The sequence below is a fragment of the Myxine glutinosa genome, chromosome 2 (assembly GCF_964187855.1).
Source record: "Myxine glutinosa chromosome 2, kmMyxGlut1.1, whole genome shotgun sequence".
Taxonomy (NCBI): domain Eukaryota; kingdom Metazoa; phylum Chordata; class Myxini; order Myxiniformes; family Myxinidae; genus Myxine; species Myxine glutinosa.
In genome coordinates, this window is record NC_136262.1 from 90,319,669 (window position 1) to 90,338,381 (window position 18,713).

General features: G+C 45.1%; 1 protein-coding gene across 1 annotated transcript in view; it reads right to left on the reverse strand.

Moving 5' to 3' along the window:
• The window catches only part of LOC137421586 (phospholipid phosphatase-related protein type 5), a 98,509-nt gene that overhangs the window by 60,346 nt on the left and 19,450 nt on the right, over positions 1–18,713 (reverse strand). The window contains exon 2 of the mRNA XM_068107790.2: positions 15,808–15,976. Within this exon, the coding sequence (XP_067963891.1) occupies positions 15,808–15,873 (66 nt within the window). The 5' untranslated portion in view covers positions 15,874–15,976. The remainder of the gene's footprint in view (positions 1–15,807; positions 15,977–18,713) is intronic.

Consider the following 18,713-nt stretch of genomic DNA (forward strand, 5'->3'; position numbering starts at 1 on the left):
ACTCCCTCCTCTTGGTTCCGGATTTGGTGGAAGACAGCTGTGTTTGGACGACGGGCTCCAGGAAGCGATCGGACCACCGACCGGGTTCAGAGGTGCCACCGGGAGCCGTGCAGAGGGAGTCGTAAGAGCCGCGGCACGAGAACTGCGGTTCTCTGTGCGTGGACGAGTGTACGACGCTGCAGCGCAAATGGGCACAACGAGGCCTGGTTCTCCGCCAACGCGCACGCTTTGCGCGCAACGCTACCAGCGCCAGACCCGTTTGCAGACCCTGACGAGATCTCACCAGTGATCAGAGCTAAGCACACACACTCACACACACACACACACACACACACACACACACACACACACACACACACACACACACACACACACACACACATTTATTTTCAGTATTTTCCCTGTGTCTGTGTCTGGGTCCGTTGCGGGAGCGCTCTGTTTAAGAATTTAGTTTACCATCGCGTTTCTTGTTATCGGCATCCGTTTTAATAAACCCTTTTGTTATTTTACCTGTACATTTGTAATCCGGTTTCGTTTTGAGTTATTTTCTTTGCAGGCTTTGGGACTGCCGGCGGACAACAGGTAAGCTTCATCTTCCCCTCCCCTTTCTTCCCCCGCATATATAAAATCCGCATTTGATCAATGAATTGGAGTTAAAGCTTGCTTTGGCTATTCGTGATCTCTGTGCTGTTCACCTAGGGAATCGCGCGAAATATTTTACAGAATATGACGCAAGCTTTAAGTGTCCAGTGGATCCGGTTGTGCACAGTCATTGTCATTACAGAGAATAATTTTGCACCATGTTCTCTGGGATATTTTCCAGAGCATTTGTGGGTGGGACCATTAAAAGGAAGTCTCACTGCTTTTTAAAAGGTCATCAGTGGTTTTGTAGCATGGCTGTGCAAGAATCTATTTTATGAAGCCTCAAAGGCAATTATCACATGTCGAAAGGTCTGGGCTTTGAGAAGGCCAGTCAAGTGGAGCAGGCAGCATTGGTGACCTACGGCCAATCCAGCGTTCTCCGAAAACCTCACTAAGGTATTCTCTAACAGCGATTGGTAATGTGACGGTGTCCCATCCTGCTGGAACCATGCATTGTCCTTAAAAGTTAATACCAAGATTTTCCACTTCCACTTCCTCATAAAAATGTGGACTTTCCTTGGATCAAAACACAACATTCCGTGCTTGAGAGCTTCGGTATAAGACACATTCATCGCTGAAGATCAACTTTCCACATTTTGTGATTGTATCAAATGTCCAAAGCATGCACATGCATCCCGGCTGTGCTTCATATCATTGTCTGATAACTCTTGGAGGAACATTGGGCGACGTGGGTGCAATTTTAGGTCAACCTTCATGTGCTTTTGCATTGTCAAATGCGGTGCGGTATTCCAATCTCCGCAGATCATTTACAAATCAACCTCTTTGGTGACCTGGCAACTGATTATTCGACTAATTTTCACTGCTGACCTCTGATTGATTGCCTTCCAGTTCTTGGTATACATTTCTGTTGCCTGTTGCAAAGAATTTATGCTCCCTTAGCAGAAGTGGCTTTTTGTAGGGAGCTTCTTGGCAGAATCGTTGCTGGAAGTCGATGTGCATCTGAAGAAGATTTCATAGATCCCCTATCCTGATGGTGGCAGCAGCGTCACACTGACCTATTTCCATCCGGCGACTGGGTGTCTGGCTCTGAAAAACTGTTGACAAAATCCCATGTTTGGCCTTGACAAACATTCCTTCCATATGAGGCCCTGTCAACTTTGTACAGTTTCTCTTTAGGGCGGCAGTATATGTCCTTGGGAAGGGATTTGATCACAGGGCTTTGTTTTGAGTTCTTTGGTCTTTGAGGAAAGTATATTAAGCCGAATACGGGTTGTGCCTCGCTGAGATGTTGGAGCCGGCTGTGTAAGAACCATGATGTTATACTAAGTGGTGTTACTAGCCTGCACGCCACGTCTTCCATGCATGTATCCTCATCGATTAATAAACCTCTGGTACACTGTCCGAGTTTAACAAGGTGCTTAATCCTGGGGAAAGGATTAAATCCCATGACACACCTGTTCCATTGTTTTCCCTGTTTGTGGATGTTTGTGAACCCTGACACTGACAACAATTCGTTGATCAATGGTGTAATTGCATGTATCACCCATTGTTACATTCACCCAATCTTAAAAAAGGGAAAGAGGAAACAAATTAACACTCTCCACACAAATGTCACACTTTTTACAAGGGGTGACAGGATATTGTGGCCACCGAGCAGGTGGATAGGAGTTTAAGGCTGGGTTAAGAGGAGGGAGACAAGTTTGAAAGTTCATTCTTGAGGTTAGACATACTGTATGTGGTTTTCTGGCTCTACTGACGAGTGCGCACACACACACACACACACACACACACACACACACACACACACACACACACACACACACACACACACACACACACACACACACACACACACACACAGGTTGCGGACATTTTGGAATACACTGAGATTGCCTTCGGTTGGATTAGCCTTCCAGGAAGAGAAGGCACGTTGTTTCAGAACAACTCCCTCCCATAGCTTGTCCACAGCCATCCACACCTTGAACCGTGGCATCCAACCCCTTGTTGGCAGACGTCCACCACTTGTCCCCAGCCACGCAAATGTGGTCCATGGCCACAATAACCTTGTCTACAGTGGTCTTCACCTTGTCTGTGGCCTTGCAAACATTGTTCGTGGCCTCCCAAATGTTGCCTGTGGCCTCGCAAATGTCTGCGGTGCTCACACCTTGTATGCAGGCATCCCCACCTTGTCCGTGGCTGCCCCCACCTTGGCCGTGGATGCCCCCACCTTGTCCACGGCCGCCCCCACCATGTCCGCAGCCACCCAGATGTTGTCCAGGGCTGCTCACACATGGTCCCTGGCAGCCCACGTTGTCCGTGGACACCCAAACATTGTCTGCAGCCATGCAAACCTTGTCCACACGGGTGGTGAATACATATAAAGTGCCTTCAGAAAGTATTCAAACCCCTCGACTTTTTTCACATTTTTTTTAAACACCCCGTGTTATAGCCTTAGTTTAAAATGGTTTACATTGAAGTTTTTTGACACTGATCTACCACATAATATCCCATAATGTCAAAGTCGATTTTTTTATGAGAAATTCTTACAAAATAATTAAATATGAAGGCTGAAATGTCTTTAGTCAACGAGTATTCAACCCTTTTGCTATGACACTCCAAATTGAGCTCAGGTACATCCAATTTCCTTTGATCATCCTTGAGATGTCTCTATGACTTGAGTGGAGTCCACCTGTGGTCAATTCCATTGATTGGATATGATTTAGAAAGAACTTTTCTGTACAAAGTCCCACAGTGGACAGTGCCTGTCAGAGCAGAAACTCTACCATAAATTCCAATAAACTGTCCGCAGAACTCCAAAATAGAATTGCAAGGAGGCATCGATCTAGGAAAGGGTATAAAACGATTTATAGAGTGTTGAAAGTTCCCAAGAGCACAGTGAGCTCCATCATTAGGAAATGAAAATAATATGGAACGACCCTGACTCTTCCTAAAGCTGGCCATCTGACCAAACAGCAACTTGGCAAGAAGAACCTTGGTCAGGGAGGAGGACCAATAACCCATTAACCCATTATAGTGGGGGGGCCAATGTTTTCCCGTTGAATTCAAATGTTAATTTGTGGACACTGGTTGGGTTGTCTTTAGGGATGATAGAAGTTGTAGAAAAAATATGTCTCCATTTTTTTCAAGTTCTTTATAGCGGCCATTTTGGATTATCAAAATGGCGTTTGTTGAAAACCGAAATTGTCATTATCTTGGCTTCTAAATGACCTAGAGTGTTAATTTTGGTGTCCAAATGTACATATTTGCGGATACTTAATCCAATAAACACACATTTATACACCTACATATGATCAAATTCAGGATTGTCGTCGTCTGGCTGCTGACCAGTGCCAGTTGACTTCTTGGGTAGATCTTCTAGGATGCCCATGAGCTTGCTTTTGTCTGTGCATGGTAGTAGTGTCCCAGCCATTGCAAAGAGGGTTCGTGGAAGCGCGGTGAATTCATATTGACCTATGGCATCCTTCAAGTTGATCTCTGGTCGTGAGCGGGCCACGATCAGCATGCGCGCAAACAGTGACCTGTCGTCTTTCAGCTCTACAACCTTGTCTGCCAGTTTGTGCTTCACAGCTTTCCTGGCACTCTTCCACATCTTCAGTTTGACCTTTCCCATTCTGGCCCAAAGGTTGATTTCATTTGTGTTGATGCACTCTGCAACAAACGTGTTATACGCTTTCTGACCAATCTCATCTTGGTTGCAGACATCCTTCTGTACTTCAGCTGGCATCACCACCTTGGTGATGATAGTCGTCAGGTCTTCACCCTCATGCGTCATGGGATTCATGGACTCTCTGATCACATTCTTCAGTCGACGAATGCTGTCTTCCTGCCGAGCCCAGACTGTGGTTGATAGGTCGTGGTGCTCCTTGCGTGTAGCTGATTGTGAGCCAGCCATCTGACGGGCTTCTTCAGCAAGCCTACTCAGCTCTGGTGCTGTCAGAAAGAACCTTTCGCGGGCACTGGCATTCTGGGTAATGCCCACAATACCCCCTGTCACCTTCATGATCCTGTTGATGTGCTCCAGTGCATGGTCCACACCTACAGCACAGAAGGGGATTTCATTCTTATGGACACTGAAGTTCCCATCCATGAACTCTTGGTAGATCCCTGGATCTGTCATCTTCAGGGCCTTCATCTCTGCAAGGTACCGGGGAGTCAGCCTGGCATATTTCTGTTTGTCATGTGCAAAGAAGTATATGCACATCTCATCCAGTGAAGACAGGTGAAGCTCAAATTGTCCATCACGGGTGGCACGGATGAATGTGTATATCAGCATTATCATCCGCATGTAGCGTCGCACAAACTTGAACAGTGGACTCTTGGCTTCTTTCCTCTCATCAAACTTTGCCATGGCCTCCAGGACTTCGTTTGACTCGAGGACAGCTAGCATGTTGTTCTGCGCGCTTGTCATCTCCTCTCGGTTGTGTAGATGACAGCTCTGGGCAACCTGTTGTGCTGACTGGGTACATGGGCCCCTCAGATGGGGATGCTCTTGGAAGAATTCGTCCACATAGAGGTCGAAGAGGGCTTGGACAGTGGTGATGTGGGCCTCCAAAGCCCTCTTCATGTGCTTGGCTTCCAGTATTTGTCTGGTCGTTGTTGGGCCATAGATATCAGCCTCAGACCAAGCCTCGTCAAGACCACTGTCCTCTATGGCATTCCCAGCAGCCCTCAGTGCAGCCATCACAGTGTGCATCTCCCCTAGTCACAGTACCCACTTGCCTTTGCAGTCATCTCTGGTCATCTCCAGCTGTTTGGCTCGCTCATACAGGGCCATGTCTAAGGTGATCACTGTCTTCCTATCGGGACCCATGACCATGCAGTTGATTTGCTGTGTCTGTTTCAAGACTGTTATCAGTGTTTGCCATTCATGGGCTGGTGCTGCTACCAATGGCAGGGCGTTGACCTCTGTCAGAGGCTTCGAAGAGGAGAGCAGTGAGTTGTAGGCTGTCCAAGTTGGGATATCGTGATGCTTGATCCTACTGCCAGGTGGTTGTTTTGGATCGTGGACGAGTGACCCAACAGGGCCAGCATGCTGGGGTTCTGCAGCTTGCAGCTGGTCATCTGGTGGGATGATGTCGTCTTGTACGTCCTCAGCTTCAGCTGTTCGCATGATTGTGCGTGAAAGTAGCCACACTGTGTCCGTCGCAGAGTACGGCTTGGTGACATCTGGGTTTGACCGTGTCTTGAAGCTATACGTGGTACCTGTGGCAGATTGTTTGTTTGGTGCTTGGCAAGGAACAAAGTCTGGAGCAGTCAGAACCTTGAGTGAGCGGTGTCTGGCCTTTCGGTCATGTAGTGTCAGTGTTCTCTATGTTCATCTGTGGAGGGTGCATGTTCCCGTCGTTGGTAGAGTGCCCAGGCTGTAGCATGGAGTGTCCGCTTCCCATCAGGTGTGTCTTCATTGAAGTCACTGTTGTCCACTGCAAAGAAGACAAACGTCCCTATGCGCATGGTTCTTGGAAAGTATACACCCTGTTCTGTCGTAGACTCTATGACTGAGTTGGCCAGCTGTGTCTCCAACCGCAAGATCCGACTATAATCAACAGACAGACCGAACCCATGCAGGAAATCCAGAAGCTTCTTGTTTCTGGTGGACTGATGGACTACAATGGCAACGGCAAGCTGCTGTGGCCATTCTAAGCGATGGCGGAATGGTGCATCTGGCTCTTTGGGCTTGTACGTGACTTGGCGTTTTGACTTGTAGCCGTACATGATGTTCTGACTGATGGTTATAACATCTCGATGAATAGTGGCTGAGCGCATAGTCTCTGGCTCAATGCTCGTGGCTGGTCCTTCCAGTAGCCAGCGGAGGAAAGCATAGAGTACTTTGGGTACATGCTTTTCAGCATCATCAGTGTTCATTTCTCCTTCAAATTGCCATGGGTGCTTGTTCTGACAAGCAATGGCACTGCGGAGAACAGAGGCACTCTCAAACAGTTGTTCGATGTTTTTTTCATTTGTCTTCGTCATTGCATCTTCGACAGCTGCATCACGCACGGCAGTGGAGAATACACAGTCTGACTCGTTTCGACGTTTTGGTTTCATGAAGTGAACGTCATCAATGTGAGAGTTGATTTTCTCCTTCATGCCTTGGGTAGTAGGTGATGGGACATTGTGCACACCATTATTGTCAAGAATCCTGGAGTAAACCGACTTCAGGTCAGACATGTTGAGAATTTCACCAGCTTGGAGTAGAGAGCGAACAAGGCTGACAAACTCAATGTCTGTGGCTATTTTGATAACATTAGTTTCTTGCAGTATGTGTTCTTTGTCATCACTTGATGTCCCACTCTTGGGAGCACGTTGGACATTCTGCACCCAGCATGGGAGATGATACTTGACGTCGATCGCATGAGCATCATGTGCACTGATGGCAGCACTCAGCTGAACTTTCCACTTGTGGTTGCTGCCTTCTTCAACAGCTTTCTTCAGCTGTTTACCTGCGTTGAACGTGCATACAACATGTACACTTTCCTTAGTGACCTCTTGACAGAAGAAACAAAGGTCTCTGTTGAATGGAGTTGATGATGAATGTGTGAAGCGAAGAGTCTCGTCTTGCGTAGAACCTGAGGTACTTGCAGCGGCAGGTGCAGAAGAAGGACGTCCACACCTCTTATGAAGATGCTGGGTGTCGCCATGTTCGCAGGCTTTCTGGTGGCGAACTCTAGCACGCTCCAGGTGAGCAGTGTTGCATGTAGATCCATAACATGCCCGGTGCCACTTTGCTTTATTGTTCCTCAAGTCAGTGGCAGTGAAACAGCTTAATCGTTCGCTGATCTGTTTGAAGTCGGCATCACCATATCGTGCCCTCTCCTGGATGAACTGGAGAAACTTTGCATATGAGCCCAGTGCTGGCTCAGTCACTAGTGCACCTTGGGGATCCTGGCACTGAATGCAAAGTGTGAAATCAGTTTCTTTCTTGGTTTTCTTGCTTTTTGGCTCCATCATAGCTCAGGGTCACGAATCTGGAACATACAAATAACAAATAACAATTAAGATAGATGTGCATTAAGTTAGATTTTGGACACTGGTTCGGCTGTGCCATAAAAACCTATTTTTATCCCTTGTAGGTTATTAAAGAAGGTTTCATTCAATTCTCTATCCCCAAAAATGTACAACTGGACACCAGAATCGAAACTCTAGGTCATTTAGAAGCCAAGATAATGGAATTTTACGTTTTCGACATCCGCCATTTTGAAAATCCAAAATGGCCGCCATAAAGAACTTGAAACAATTGGAGACATATTTTTTCTAGAACTTATATCATCCCTAAAGACAGCCCAACCAGTGTCCAAAAATTAACAAGCAATTTCACCGGGCATTTCAATCTGCTACATTGGCCCCCCCACTATTAACCCAATGACCACTCTGACAGAACTACAGAGTTCCTTGGCTGAGATGAGAGAACCTGCTGGAAGGACAAAAGTCTCTGCGGCACTTCACAAATCTAGGCTTAATGGCAGAGTTGTCAGACAGAAGTTACTCCTGAAAAAAGGCACATGCCAGCATGCCTGGAGTTTGCAAAAAGGCACGTGAAAGACTGACAGCAGGAGGCAAAATATTCTGTGGTCTCATGAGACGAAAATTGAACTCTTTGGCCTGAATGCAAAGCGCTACATCTCGAGGAAATCGAGCACGGCTCAACACCCATCTAACACAATCCCACCATGAAACATGGTGGTGGCAGCATCATGCTATGGGTATGCTTTTCAGCAGCACGGACTGTGAGACTTGTAAGAATAGAGAGGACAATGAATGGAGCCAAATACAGGCAAGGCCTTGAGGAGAACCTGCTTCAGAGTGAAAAAGACTTTAGATTGCAGAGAAGATTTACTTTCCAAAAGGAGAATGACCCCAAACATGCAGACAAAGCAACACTGGAATGCCTTCACAACAAGAATGTGAAAGTCCTTGAGTGAACCAGCCAAAGCCCAGACTTGAATTCCAATAAGAATCTGTGGAAAGACTTGAAGATTGCTGTTCACTGACACTCCCCATCCAACTTGACAGAGCTTGAACAAATCTGCAAGGAAGAATGGGAGAAACTCTCCAAACACAGAGGTGCAAAGTTGATACAGAAATACCCAAGAAGACTTGAAGCTGTAATCATTGCCAAAGGTGCTTCTACAAAATATTGACTCACGGGGTTGAAAACATGTAGATTTTCTTATTATTTCTTAAACTTATTTCTTGTTTTATTAAACTTATTTCTTATTCTTAAATATTGAGGAGGGGGTTAAATATATAGGAGGGGGTTAAAGGTGGGTGGAAGACCCAATTCCTCTCTATGTAAACGTGTGCCGTGTAGCACCACCTGGTGGTAACCAGGATTACAAATTAATCTTATTTTATAAAGAAAGTTTTTTTGTTTTTTTTTTGTCTACAGAATCGAGGCTCGTGAAAGAGCTAACATTTATCACACAAACAAATCAAACAGACAAACAAAATATATAAAAAGAGGGAGCGGTAGACAAGATGGGGAGAGAAGGGGAAGCACACAAACACAACATTTGAGAGCAGGGACATCGGAAGATGTGTGGGAGGGAGAGGGCTTGGGTGGAGGAGGCGTGGGAAGGGGGGGGGGGGGGTGGGAGAATTATAAAATACAAGGACACCCAGGACTTCCAGGAAAGAAGTTGGTATTTCAAAAAAAGTGGATTTGGGGTGAAATTAGCAGGGGTAGAAAAGATCAAGGTTTTGGATGGGGGAAGATAAGAGATGGTGGTGAACAGCTGTTTTAAAGACCTGGAGGGAGGAGTTGGATTGAAGAGAGTGAGGGAGTTTGTTCCAGAGGCGGGAGAAAAGAGGAATGAAGGAGTGAAGGTGAGCAGAGAGTCTTGATTTTGGCAGTTTAACCATAAGAGGGTAGCAGGCAGATCTTGTACGACCTGTAGGAATATTTGGGGGACAGAGCCCAGAGAGAGCTGGGGGGGGGGGGGGGCAAGGCCGGAGAGGAGTCGGTAGAAGGCGGAAAGACCACCAACCTGCCTGCGGTGAGTGAGTGAAAGGCCCTTGGAGTTGGCTTCATCGCGGGAGATTCCAATGATTCTGAACGCTTTGGTTTCAACAGCGTGAAGACGAGCTAGGTGTGAGGCAGGAGCACCAGCCCAGAGGGGAGAGCAGTATTCCATTGAGAATACAATTTCATTGTATTGTTATGGAACCGGGGTTTCCAATTCCGTAACAATAGATGTTGAGCAACTACGGATGCCAATTGATACCGCCATGTGTGATGAATTATGAAGAGGAAGATTCGATGGAATGGCCCTGAGAAGAGGATATAACTGGATGTAGGGTAAAGGAGGAGATTGGCTTCGTTTATGTATTCTGTGAGCGGTCACTTGAGTAAGGTATGAAAGGGAATGATTATTTGCTTGCTTATGGGTTAACGAAATGCTAGTATAATCTTTAATGTAGTGCTAATATGATTCTGTATCCTGTGCTTATAGGGGATGTGGAGATAGATTTCAATAAAACCTCATATCTGTAGCTTTTTCACAACTCCAGCGATAACACCAATCACACAAGATTCCTTTCAAGGACTCAAAGTTCACTCGCCATGTACGCTCGACCACGCTAGGTACGGATCTTTTACAAAACGCGTCGTTTCACCTCTGCCTCACGCCCTCTTCTTTTTCACTCGACCTCTTCTGGTGCATGATCCGATTTCCTGTTACATTTTTACCATGAGCGCTTTTAACCTTTTATTCACAATAACCATTTCCTTTAAACAACAATAATCGCCGTTTCCTTCCAACCCCGATAAGAATAATAATACATAACCAGCAATGTTACAAGTGGATGAAAGCCACAACCACGGAAGGGCCGAATCCATAACAATAGCTTATCATGGCGTTTTCGTGGGAGCAACGGCCTCTACCAGAAGTAAAAATATTATAAACCGCAAACACAAATGATTAGCTTTTTAAACAGTCGCTAATGCTGTTTATAACACGAAATAAATAAATTTGGAGGAATCCCGACATCCGTGAGGCAAGTTTTACTTGCAGAACTGAGCGAAGATCTACTGCAATCTATACTTGGTGCTCTCTGCACAAGAAACTTGGTAAATGAACACACACCAATGTTCTTGAGACCCCTCCAGAGATCTACTGTAATCTACATACCCCAAAGAGGAATGAACCAGTGCCATGTATATTGAGAGTCTGGCCAACTGAAATACTGGCGCCATGTTGCATACCTAACTTCGTGCGCTGGCACTGCGAGATGTATGTCAGCTGTGGCAATCCTGTAGTTCTGTGACGAGGGAATCGATGTTATTACTGTTTGGTCGCAGATTTAATGAGGAACAACTAATTCAAGTTAAAGTGACGTGTTGTTTGTTATTGGAATAATAAAATCTGCAAGCGGCGTCATTTATTCACACGAATTGTTTGCCTGTCGCGGCACACGATTTATTGTCAGCTGCATACAGCATACTGATAAATTTTATTTCTCTTGGCATGAAATTGTAATTTGATAAAATGGAGCTTGTATACTAGTTTTCATCTATTATCTGGAAACGTAACATACAATATTCCCATAATGCTACGAAAGTACAATGTCTATTATTATTTTATTCATTAGCTTGGGTTCACAAATGTTGTTATAACTTGACTCGCACCATAATCAGCAATAAAAAAAGTAAACAGACTCAGAGGTACATTGTTTATTTGTTATTCTTGAAGAAATCCACCATTAAACATTATAACCTTGGTGATATATTTAGATAAAATAGATATATATATATCAAATGTGTACGTGTATATACATATATCCTATTTCAATTTCTTGACAAGCGCTCGCATTGCCATACTTTTGCTGCCATGCTCTCCGGTCGTAACTTTACGTTGCGTTTTACGGCTGTGCGCTTTGGCTCCATATCAACCTACACCCACAACGTTGTGCAGAGTCCTATCTATTGAAACAATCCAAATCAACTGCATTTTTGGCAATATAATATTTGGAAACAGTATTATTTTCCCCCCAAAAATGTTACGTTTTCAAAGAACACTTTACTCAGGAAACTGACACAGTGACAAATATTGCATCATAAACAAGTATTTCCTGATATATAAGCACATATAAACAGTGCATGTTACACTGTTACAGGGTATATGTATAATAAGGGATTATGTATAATACCTGATTTTCAGTTATTATACATAATCCCTTATATATATATATATGTATATATATACCCTATACACTGCATATGTACACGAAAAATGTTACAGGGAATATGTATAATATATATATATATGGTTGACTAAATAAATGTTAAGCTTGTGGCGGGCACAAGGGGCAATAATTCCGTGCACCAGTGGGTGGCGCGAGCGTCCAGGCGGGGAGCGAAAGCACATGCCCCGCTTTTCAACCGATCGGCTATGCCCGGGGACTAGGCGTGGCCTCGGCACATATATTCGAGCCCGCCCAGTGCTGAAGTACGAGCTTTGAATAAAGACTCTTTGTTATACCAACGCGTTGTGGCCTACCTCTCTGGCAATCGAGTCGTGTGTGCACAGCATCACAAGCTCACCAGAGACCTAATACACACGTGTCATGTCACTTTTGATTTGAAACCAATATATATTAAGCGATTTCACTCACCTAACATAAATATGAGTAAGGTGATGGATTCCATCCAACTCGGTGTATTTCAACCGCCCAAATAGCACTTCGTTCCTTGTCTCGAGGAAATCTGTGCATTATACGACTTTGTCCTGGTCTAACAGAACATCCCCAAGCGGCACAACACACCATATTGGTTGATTTTATTGAAATATTACTCAAATTAAATATGCAACGATACGAAGCAATGGTACGGAATGGGTGCAGCGGGAAAGCTGCTCGGCTGAGGTGGTATGCAAAATGGCGCCTGTAAACCACGTGACGCGGGCTCGACCAATCATGGCGGTAGTTGAGCAGATCAAAGGCTGGCCAGACTCTGTTAATATACGGCACTGGAATGAACCTTCCTGCTGCTTCCATAGTGAGCAGGTGTACTTGTATAATTAAATATGCAATATTGCAAATTACTATGACTACTTAGTAATAAGCAATCTACTATAAATGGATGAGTTGTGTGTGCGTGTGTGTGTGTGTGTGAGGCATACTTTTCGTGCCTATTAATTACTTATGTCTATTAATTAATTACGTACTATTCAAATGTACATTTTAACCCTTTAGACTGCCGAGACACCTTAGACCTTGGAAGACCCTTTAACATTTGATACCCAAAAGTCCCAGATGACCCAAAAGTTCCCGAGGACCCAAATCACGCAAAAGACCCCGTGGACACAAAAGTTCCCAAGGACCCAAAAAATCCTTGATGACCCAAAAGTCCCCAAGGAACCACATCACACAAAAATCCCCAAGGACCCAAAAATTCTGAAGGAGCCAAATCACCTAAAAGTTCCCAAGGACCCAAAAAGCAACTCATGACCCAAAAAAAACCAGATGACCACAAAGTCCCCAAGGACCGAAAAAGTCCGTGATGACCCAAAAGTCCCCGAAGACCCAAGAATCCCCGAGGACCCAAAATACCTAGATGACCCAAAAGTCCTTAAAGACCCAAACACCCAGATGACCCAAAAGTCACCGAGGACCTAAAAGTCTCCAAGGACCCAAAATACCCAGATTCCCCAAAAGACCCAGATGACCCAAAAGTCCCCAAGCACCAAAACGACCCAGATGACCCAAAAGTCCCCAAAGACCAAAAAGACCCAAATGACCATGATGACCCAAAAGTCCCAGAACACCCAAAAGTCCCCGAAGACCCAAAAAGACCAAGATGACCCAAAATACCCAGAAGTCTCCAAGGATCCAAAAGACCTCAATGACCCCCTAAACACCCAGAGAACCAAAAAGACTCTGAGGACCCAAACATCCTAGATGAGCCAAAAGACCCAGATGACCCAAAATACATCGAAGACCCAGATGACCCAAAAGACAAAGACCCAAAAGACTCTGAGGACCCAAAAGTCTCTGACCACCCAAAAGATCCCCTTGAGTCCGGCAGGCAGTTATGCTACAAGGCCGTGAAGACCAATTAAAATTTGGTACAATGGACCAACGGGGCCACTGGTATTTAAAACATATCAACGCTTAAGCACATTATAGATCAGAGAAAGACAAAGGAATCACTTGAATTTGCTTCTTTTGTCTCGTTTTCATTTTGCAAACTAAATAACTCAAGTAAGTCCAAAAATAGTGATTAGAATGAGGTCTGTTTAAAACTTTAGAGCTATAATAATTTAAATGAACATAAATACGGTAAAAGTTATAAAATAAGAGGTGGAAGAGGTATTTGTTACCATTGCCTAGCAACCAGTTCCAATGTAAGCTCTATTATCTGGGATAATTTGATCTGCGGTGAGCAGAAAGAGCCTGCGCCAACCGACTCTTATTCATGGAATTTCTGAACCGAATCCCATATTAGTAACAAATCATCTTATTCGCAATAATCCTCAGGATTGGTCGTCTCACATTCTGACGACACCTCCACATGCGTCACAAGGGACAATGACTTCTCAAACATGCCAAGTGCTCTGCAGGGAACCTAAACGTCTTTTCAAGCGCACTGCTTACTGTCATGCAAGTTGAGCGACGAGCCGCTTGATATACGTACAGTACAGAGGAGCATTCATGTGCGAGGAGAGGGGTCAGGGACTCGCCTCACCACTTTGTACGGGAGGGGAGAAGTAGGAGCTATGTTTAAAAACCTCCTCAGGCCGATGGTACTTTCCACCAGCTCCATCATGTGAACCACCCTTTGCTTGACGCACACCAATGGGGAAAGGCTGCACACATTGGAAGATGCTCGCATGGACTGTGCTTGCTTGGAAGCCATGCCTGCGAGGCCAGTATAAAGCCAAAGAAGCAGCTAAATACAAGCTGCTGGTGTTTGCACTTCAGGGATACCTCAATACAAGCTTGCCGTTGTGTGCACACCAGGGAAGCCCCAATACGAGTATTGCCTGCTCAAAGATTGCCGGAACAAACCACACTGTGCCGTGTTGGGTCCAGGACAAGCTACACTGAGTCCAGAGTTGGGCAAGCGGAACGCAAGGCGAGGGGAACGCAAGGCGAGGAGAACGCAAGGCGAGGGGAACGCAAGGCGAGGGGACGCAAGGCGAGGGGGACGCAAGGCGAGGGGAACGCAAGGCGAGGGGAACGCAAGGCGAGGGGAACGCAAGGCGAGGGGAACGCAAGGCGAGGGGAACGCAAGGCGAGTGGAACGCAAGGCAAGGGGAACGCAAGGCGAGGGGAACGCAAGGCGAGGGGAACGCAAGGCGAGGAGACCGCAAGGCGAGGAGAACGCAAGGCGAGGGGAAATCAAGGTGAGGAGAACGCAAGGCGAGGGGAAAGCAAGGCGAGGGAAACGCAAGGCGAGGGAAATGCAAGGCGAGGGGAAACGCGAGGCGAGGGGAACGCAAGGCGAGGGGAACGCAAGGCGAGGGGAACGCAAGGCGAGGGGAACGCAAGGCGAGGGGAACGCAAGGCGAGGAGAACGCAAGGTGATGAGAACGCAAGGCGAGGAGAACGCAAGGCGAGGGGAGCGCAAGGCGAGGGGAGCGCAAGGCAAAGGGAACACAAAGCGAGGGAAACGCAAGGTGAAGGCGCAGTGGTCCCACGGAGGCTCTGGTGTGCCACACGTTATCATCACATTTACACCACATATTACTGTAACCACATTAACACTCAACCGCCCTCATCATAACTTCCCCCCGCCCCCCTCCCCCACCCCCGGCCCGTTGGGCTGGGTGAGGTGAGCGAGTAGCGAGGAGTCATTCCTTTACTCCAGACTGCCTCTTTTTATGATTCTTTCCTTTCTTCTTCGCGGAATGAATGCAGGTACCTTGCTTGTGTCGTTGTATGTGTTAAGAGTGGATAAAAATACTCGCTAGGATAAGTCTGCTCTTTTTGTACTTTTTTTTACTTTGCTTGTTTTTGCTGTAAATACGAATACATGCCCTTTTGCCTTTGATGAATCCAAGACCTGTGAATAAAGTGCTTTTCACCATTGCTTTGTAATAAATAATAGCAGACTTATCCTAGCGAGTATTTTTATCCAATCTTAACATCATAGTTGGATCAGGTTTAATATGATACATGGCAAATCAACAGGCCACCCATACCATTCTATGGGAAAGTTGTTTTCTCTGCAATAGAGGAGCTCACCTCAATGAATATGAAACAGGGCAAGATGGAATTGCTTTTCTGCACATCACAGGGATCACGTGGCATTGCGACTACTCAAAGTGGTCCAGGGCACTGTTGTTAAAGGAGGTCTGAGAACCGATGTGATAACAACGCTGCTCTGTGTGTGACCTGGTCTGTGATCCGTGTCCTGCAGAATTACAACCACCAAGTCATTCATATGAACAACATTATTCAAGACAAATAACATTTTGCAATCAGGCCATGAAAGGCATTTTTGAACTGCACTTCTCAGAATAGCAACACTCAAACAGATTCTACAATTTTCCAATTCAATGTCCCCTTACCACCACGTACAACCACACATCGTTACAGAGGAACGGCTTGTTTTAGCTGAGGATAATGACTGTACTTGAGTTGCTGTGTTGTCATGATTTACACCAATCATAATACAAACAATTATTTTGCACAAAATTAATATTTTTGTAGTTTTGTGATATTACATTTTTATAAGCAATTTAGGTTGAAAAAATATTTTTGAAATTCAAAAAAGAACCCCTCAGCACATACATACGGGAGGAGGAGGTGCAGACTGGAAGTTTGGGACGATTACACCTCACCACCACGTAATTCAAAACACCTCACCACCACGTAATTCAAAACACCTCACCACCATGTAATTCAAAACACCTTACCAACACGTAATTCAAAACACCTCACCACCACGTAATTCAAAACACCTCACCACCATGTAATTCAAAACACCTTACCAACACGTAATTCAAAACACCTCACCAACACGTAATTCAAAACACCTCACCACCACGTAATTCAAAACACCTCACCACCATGTAATTCAAAACACCTTACCAACACGTAATTCAAAACACCTCACCAAAACGTAATTCAAAAGACCTCACCATCACGTAATTCAAAACACCTCACCACCACGTAATTCAAAACACCTCACCACCGCGTAAATCAAAACACCTCACCACCACGTAAATCAAAAGACCTCACCACCACGTAATTCAAAACACCTCACCATCACGTAATTCAAAATACCTCACCAAAACGTAATTCAAAAGACCTCACCATCAAGTAATTCAAAACACCTCACCACCAAGTAATTCAAAACACCTCACCACCACGTAATTCAAAACACCGTACCAACACGTAATTCAAAACACCTCACCAAAACGTAATTCAAAAGACCTCACCATCAAGTAATTCAAAACACCTCACAACCACGTAATTCAAAACACCTTACCAACACGTAATTCAAAACACCTCACCACCACGTAATTCAAAATACCTCACCACCACGTAATTCAAAAGACCTCACCATCAAGTAATTCAAAATACCTCACCACCACGTAATTCAAAACACCTTACCAACACGTAATTCAAAACACCTCACCACCACGTAATTCAAAAGACCTCACCATCAAGTAATTCAAAATACCTCACCACCACGTAATTCAAAACACCTTACCAACACGTAATTCAAAATACCTCACCACCACGTAATTCAAAACACCTTACCAACATGTAATTCAAAACACCTCACCACCATGTAATTCAAAATACCTCACCAAAACATAATTCAAAACACCTCACCACCAAGTAATTCAGAACACCTCACCACCAAGCAATTCAAAACACCTCACCACCAAGCAATTCAAAACCCCTCACCACCACGTAATTCAAAACATCTCACCACCACGTAATTCAAAACACCTCACCAACACGTAATTCAAAACACCTCAGCACCATGTTATTAAAAACACGTCACAACCACGGAAACAAAAGTTTGAGCGATTATTTTTGTACAAATGTATTTGCACAAATGTATTTGTAATACACATGATATTACATTTTATAAACAATTGAAGTTGAAAAAAAAACATTTTTTCCAAAAAAAAAAATCTAAATAAAAATAAAAACATTTTTCAAAAAATTTCAAATCAAATACAGTTAGGACATACACACCGGAGAGATAGGTGCATACCAGAAATTTGGTACGATTTCACAAAAGTTTGAAGGAGTAGTTCAGTGATATGTATATGTGTGTGTGTGTGTGTGTGTGTGTGTGTGCGTGTGTATATAAACCTCTATTTGTGTGGAGGTTTGGTAACTGTGCAGCATGGAAGATACAACTGGCGGCACGATCAGATGCTGGCGGTGGTAGTGCAGATGGTGCAACAAGAGGTGCAGAGATCAAGAGAGAGAAGAGTGGAGAAGGAGACCGATGGGGGAGAGGTGTTGTTTGTCAAAGAGGGCCAAGTGGTAAAAGGTGAAAAGCAAGTGGGCTGTCAGATGATTGTGATTGGCAGGTGGTGGCAGAACTAAAGCGACACCTGGTATTCCCAGAGGAGATCTGTGTGACAAGGTTGCAGCCTGACATTGTCATTTGGTCAGGTGCAACAAGACAGGTCATCTAAGGGGAATTGTCTGTACCTTGAGAAGAGAACATGGAGGAGGTGCATGAGAGGAAGAGAGGAAAGTACAGTGAGCTGGAGGCAGAGTGTCGGGAGAAGGGTTGGCGAGTTTCTTGTCATCCATTTGAGGTGGGGTGTAGAGGGTATATTGGCAATTCCTTTTCTGCATTTCTTGCTCGGCTTGGAGTGTGTGGGACAGAAAGAAGGAGGTTGTGTGACAGAGTGGCCCAGGTTGCCCTGAAAGGCTCACTTTGGATATGGAGGAAGTTCATGGAAGCACGTCGAACGGTGTAGGTTGAGGTTGTGGGTGGTGGACTGGTGGTTCATTTCAGCCTAAAGGGGGTAATGACTGAGCGTGGAAGAGAAATTGAGATGTGTGAATGGTGTGCATGTGTGTGTGTGTGTGTGTGTGTGTGTGTGTGTGTGTGTGTGTGTGTGTGTGTGTGTATGTTGCAGGAGTGGGTGTGAGTGTTGCAGGAGTGGGTG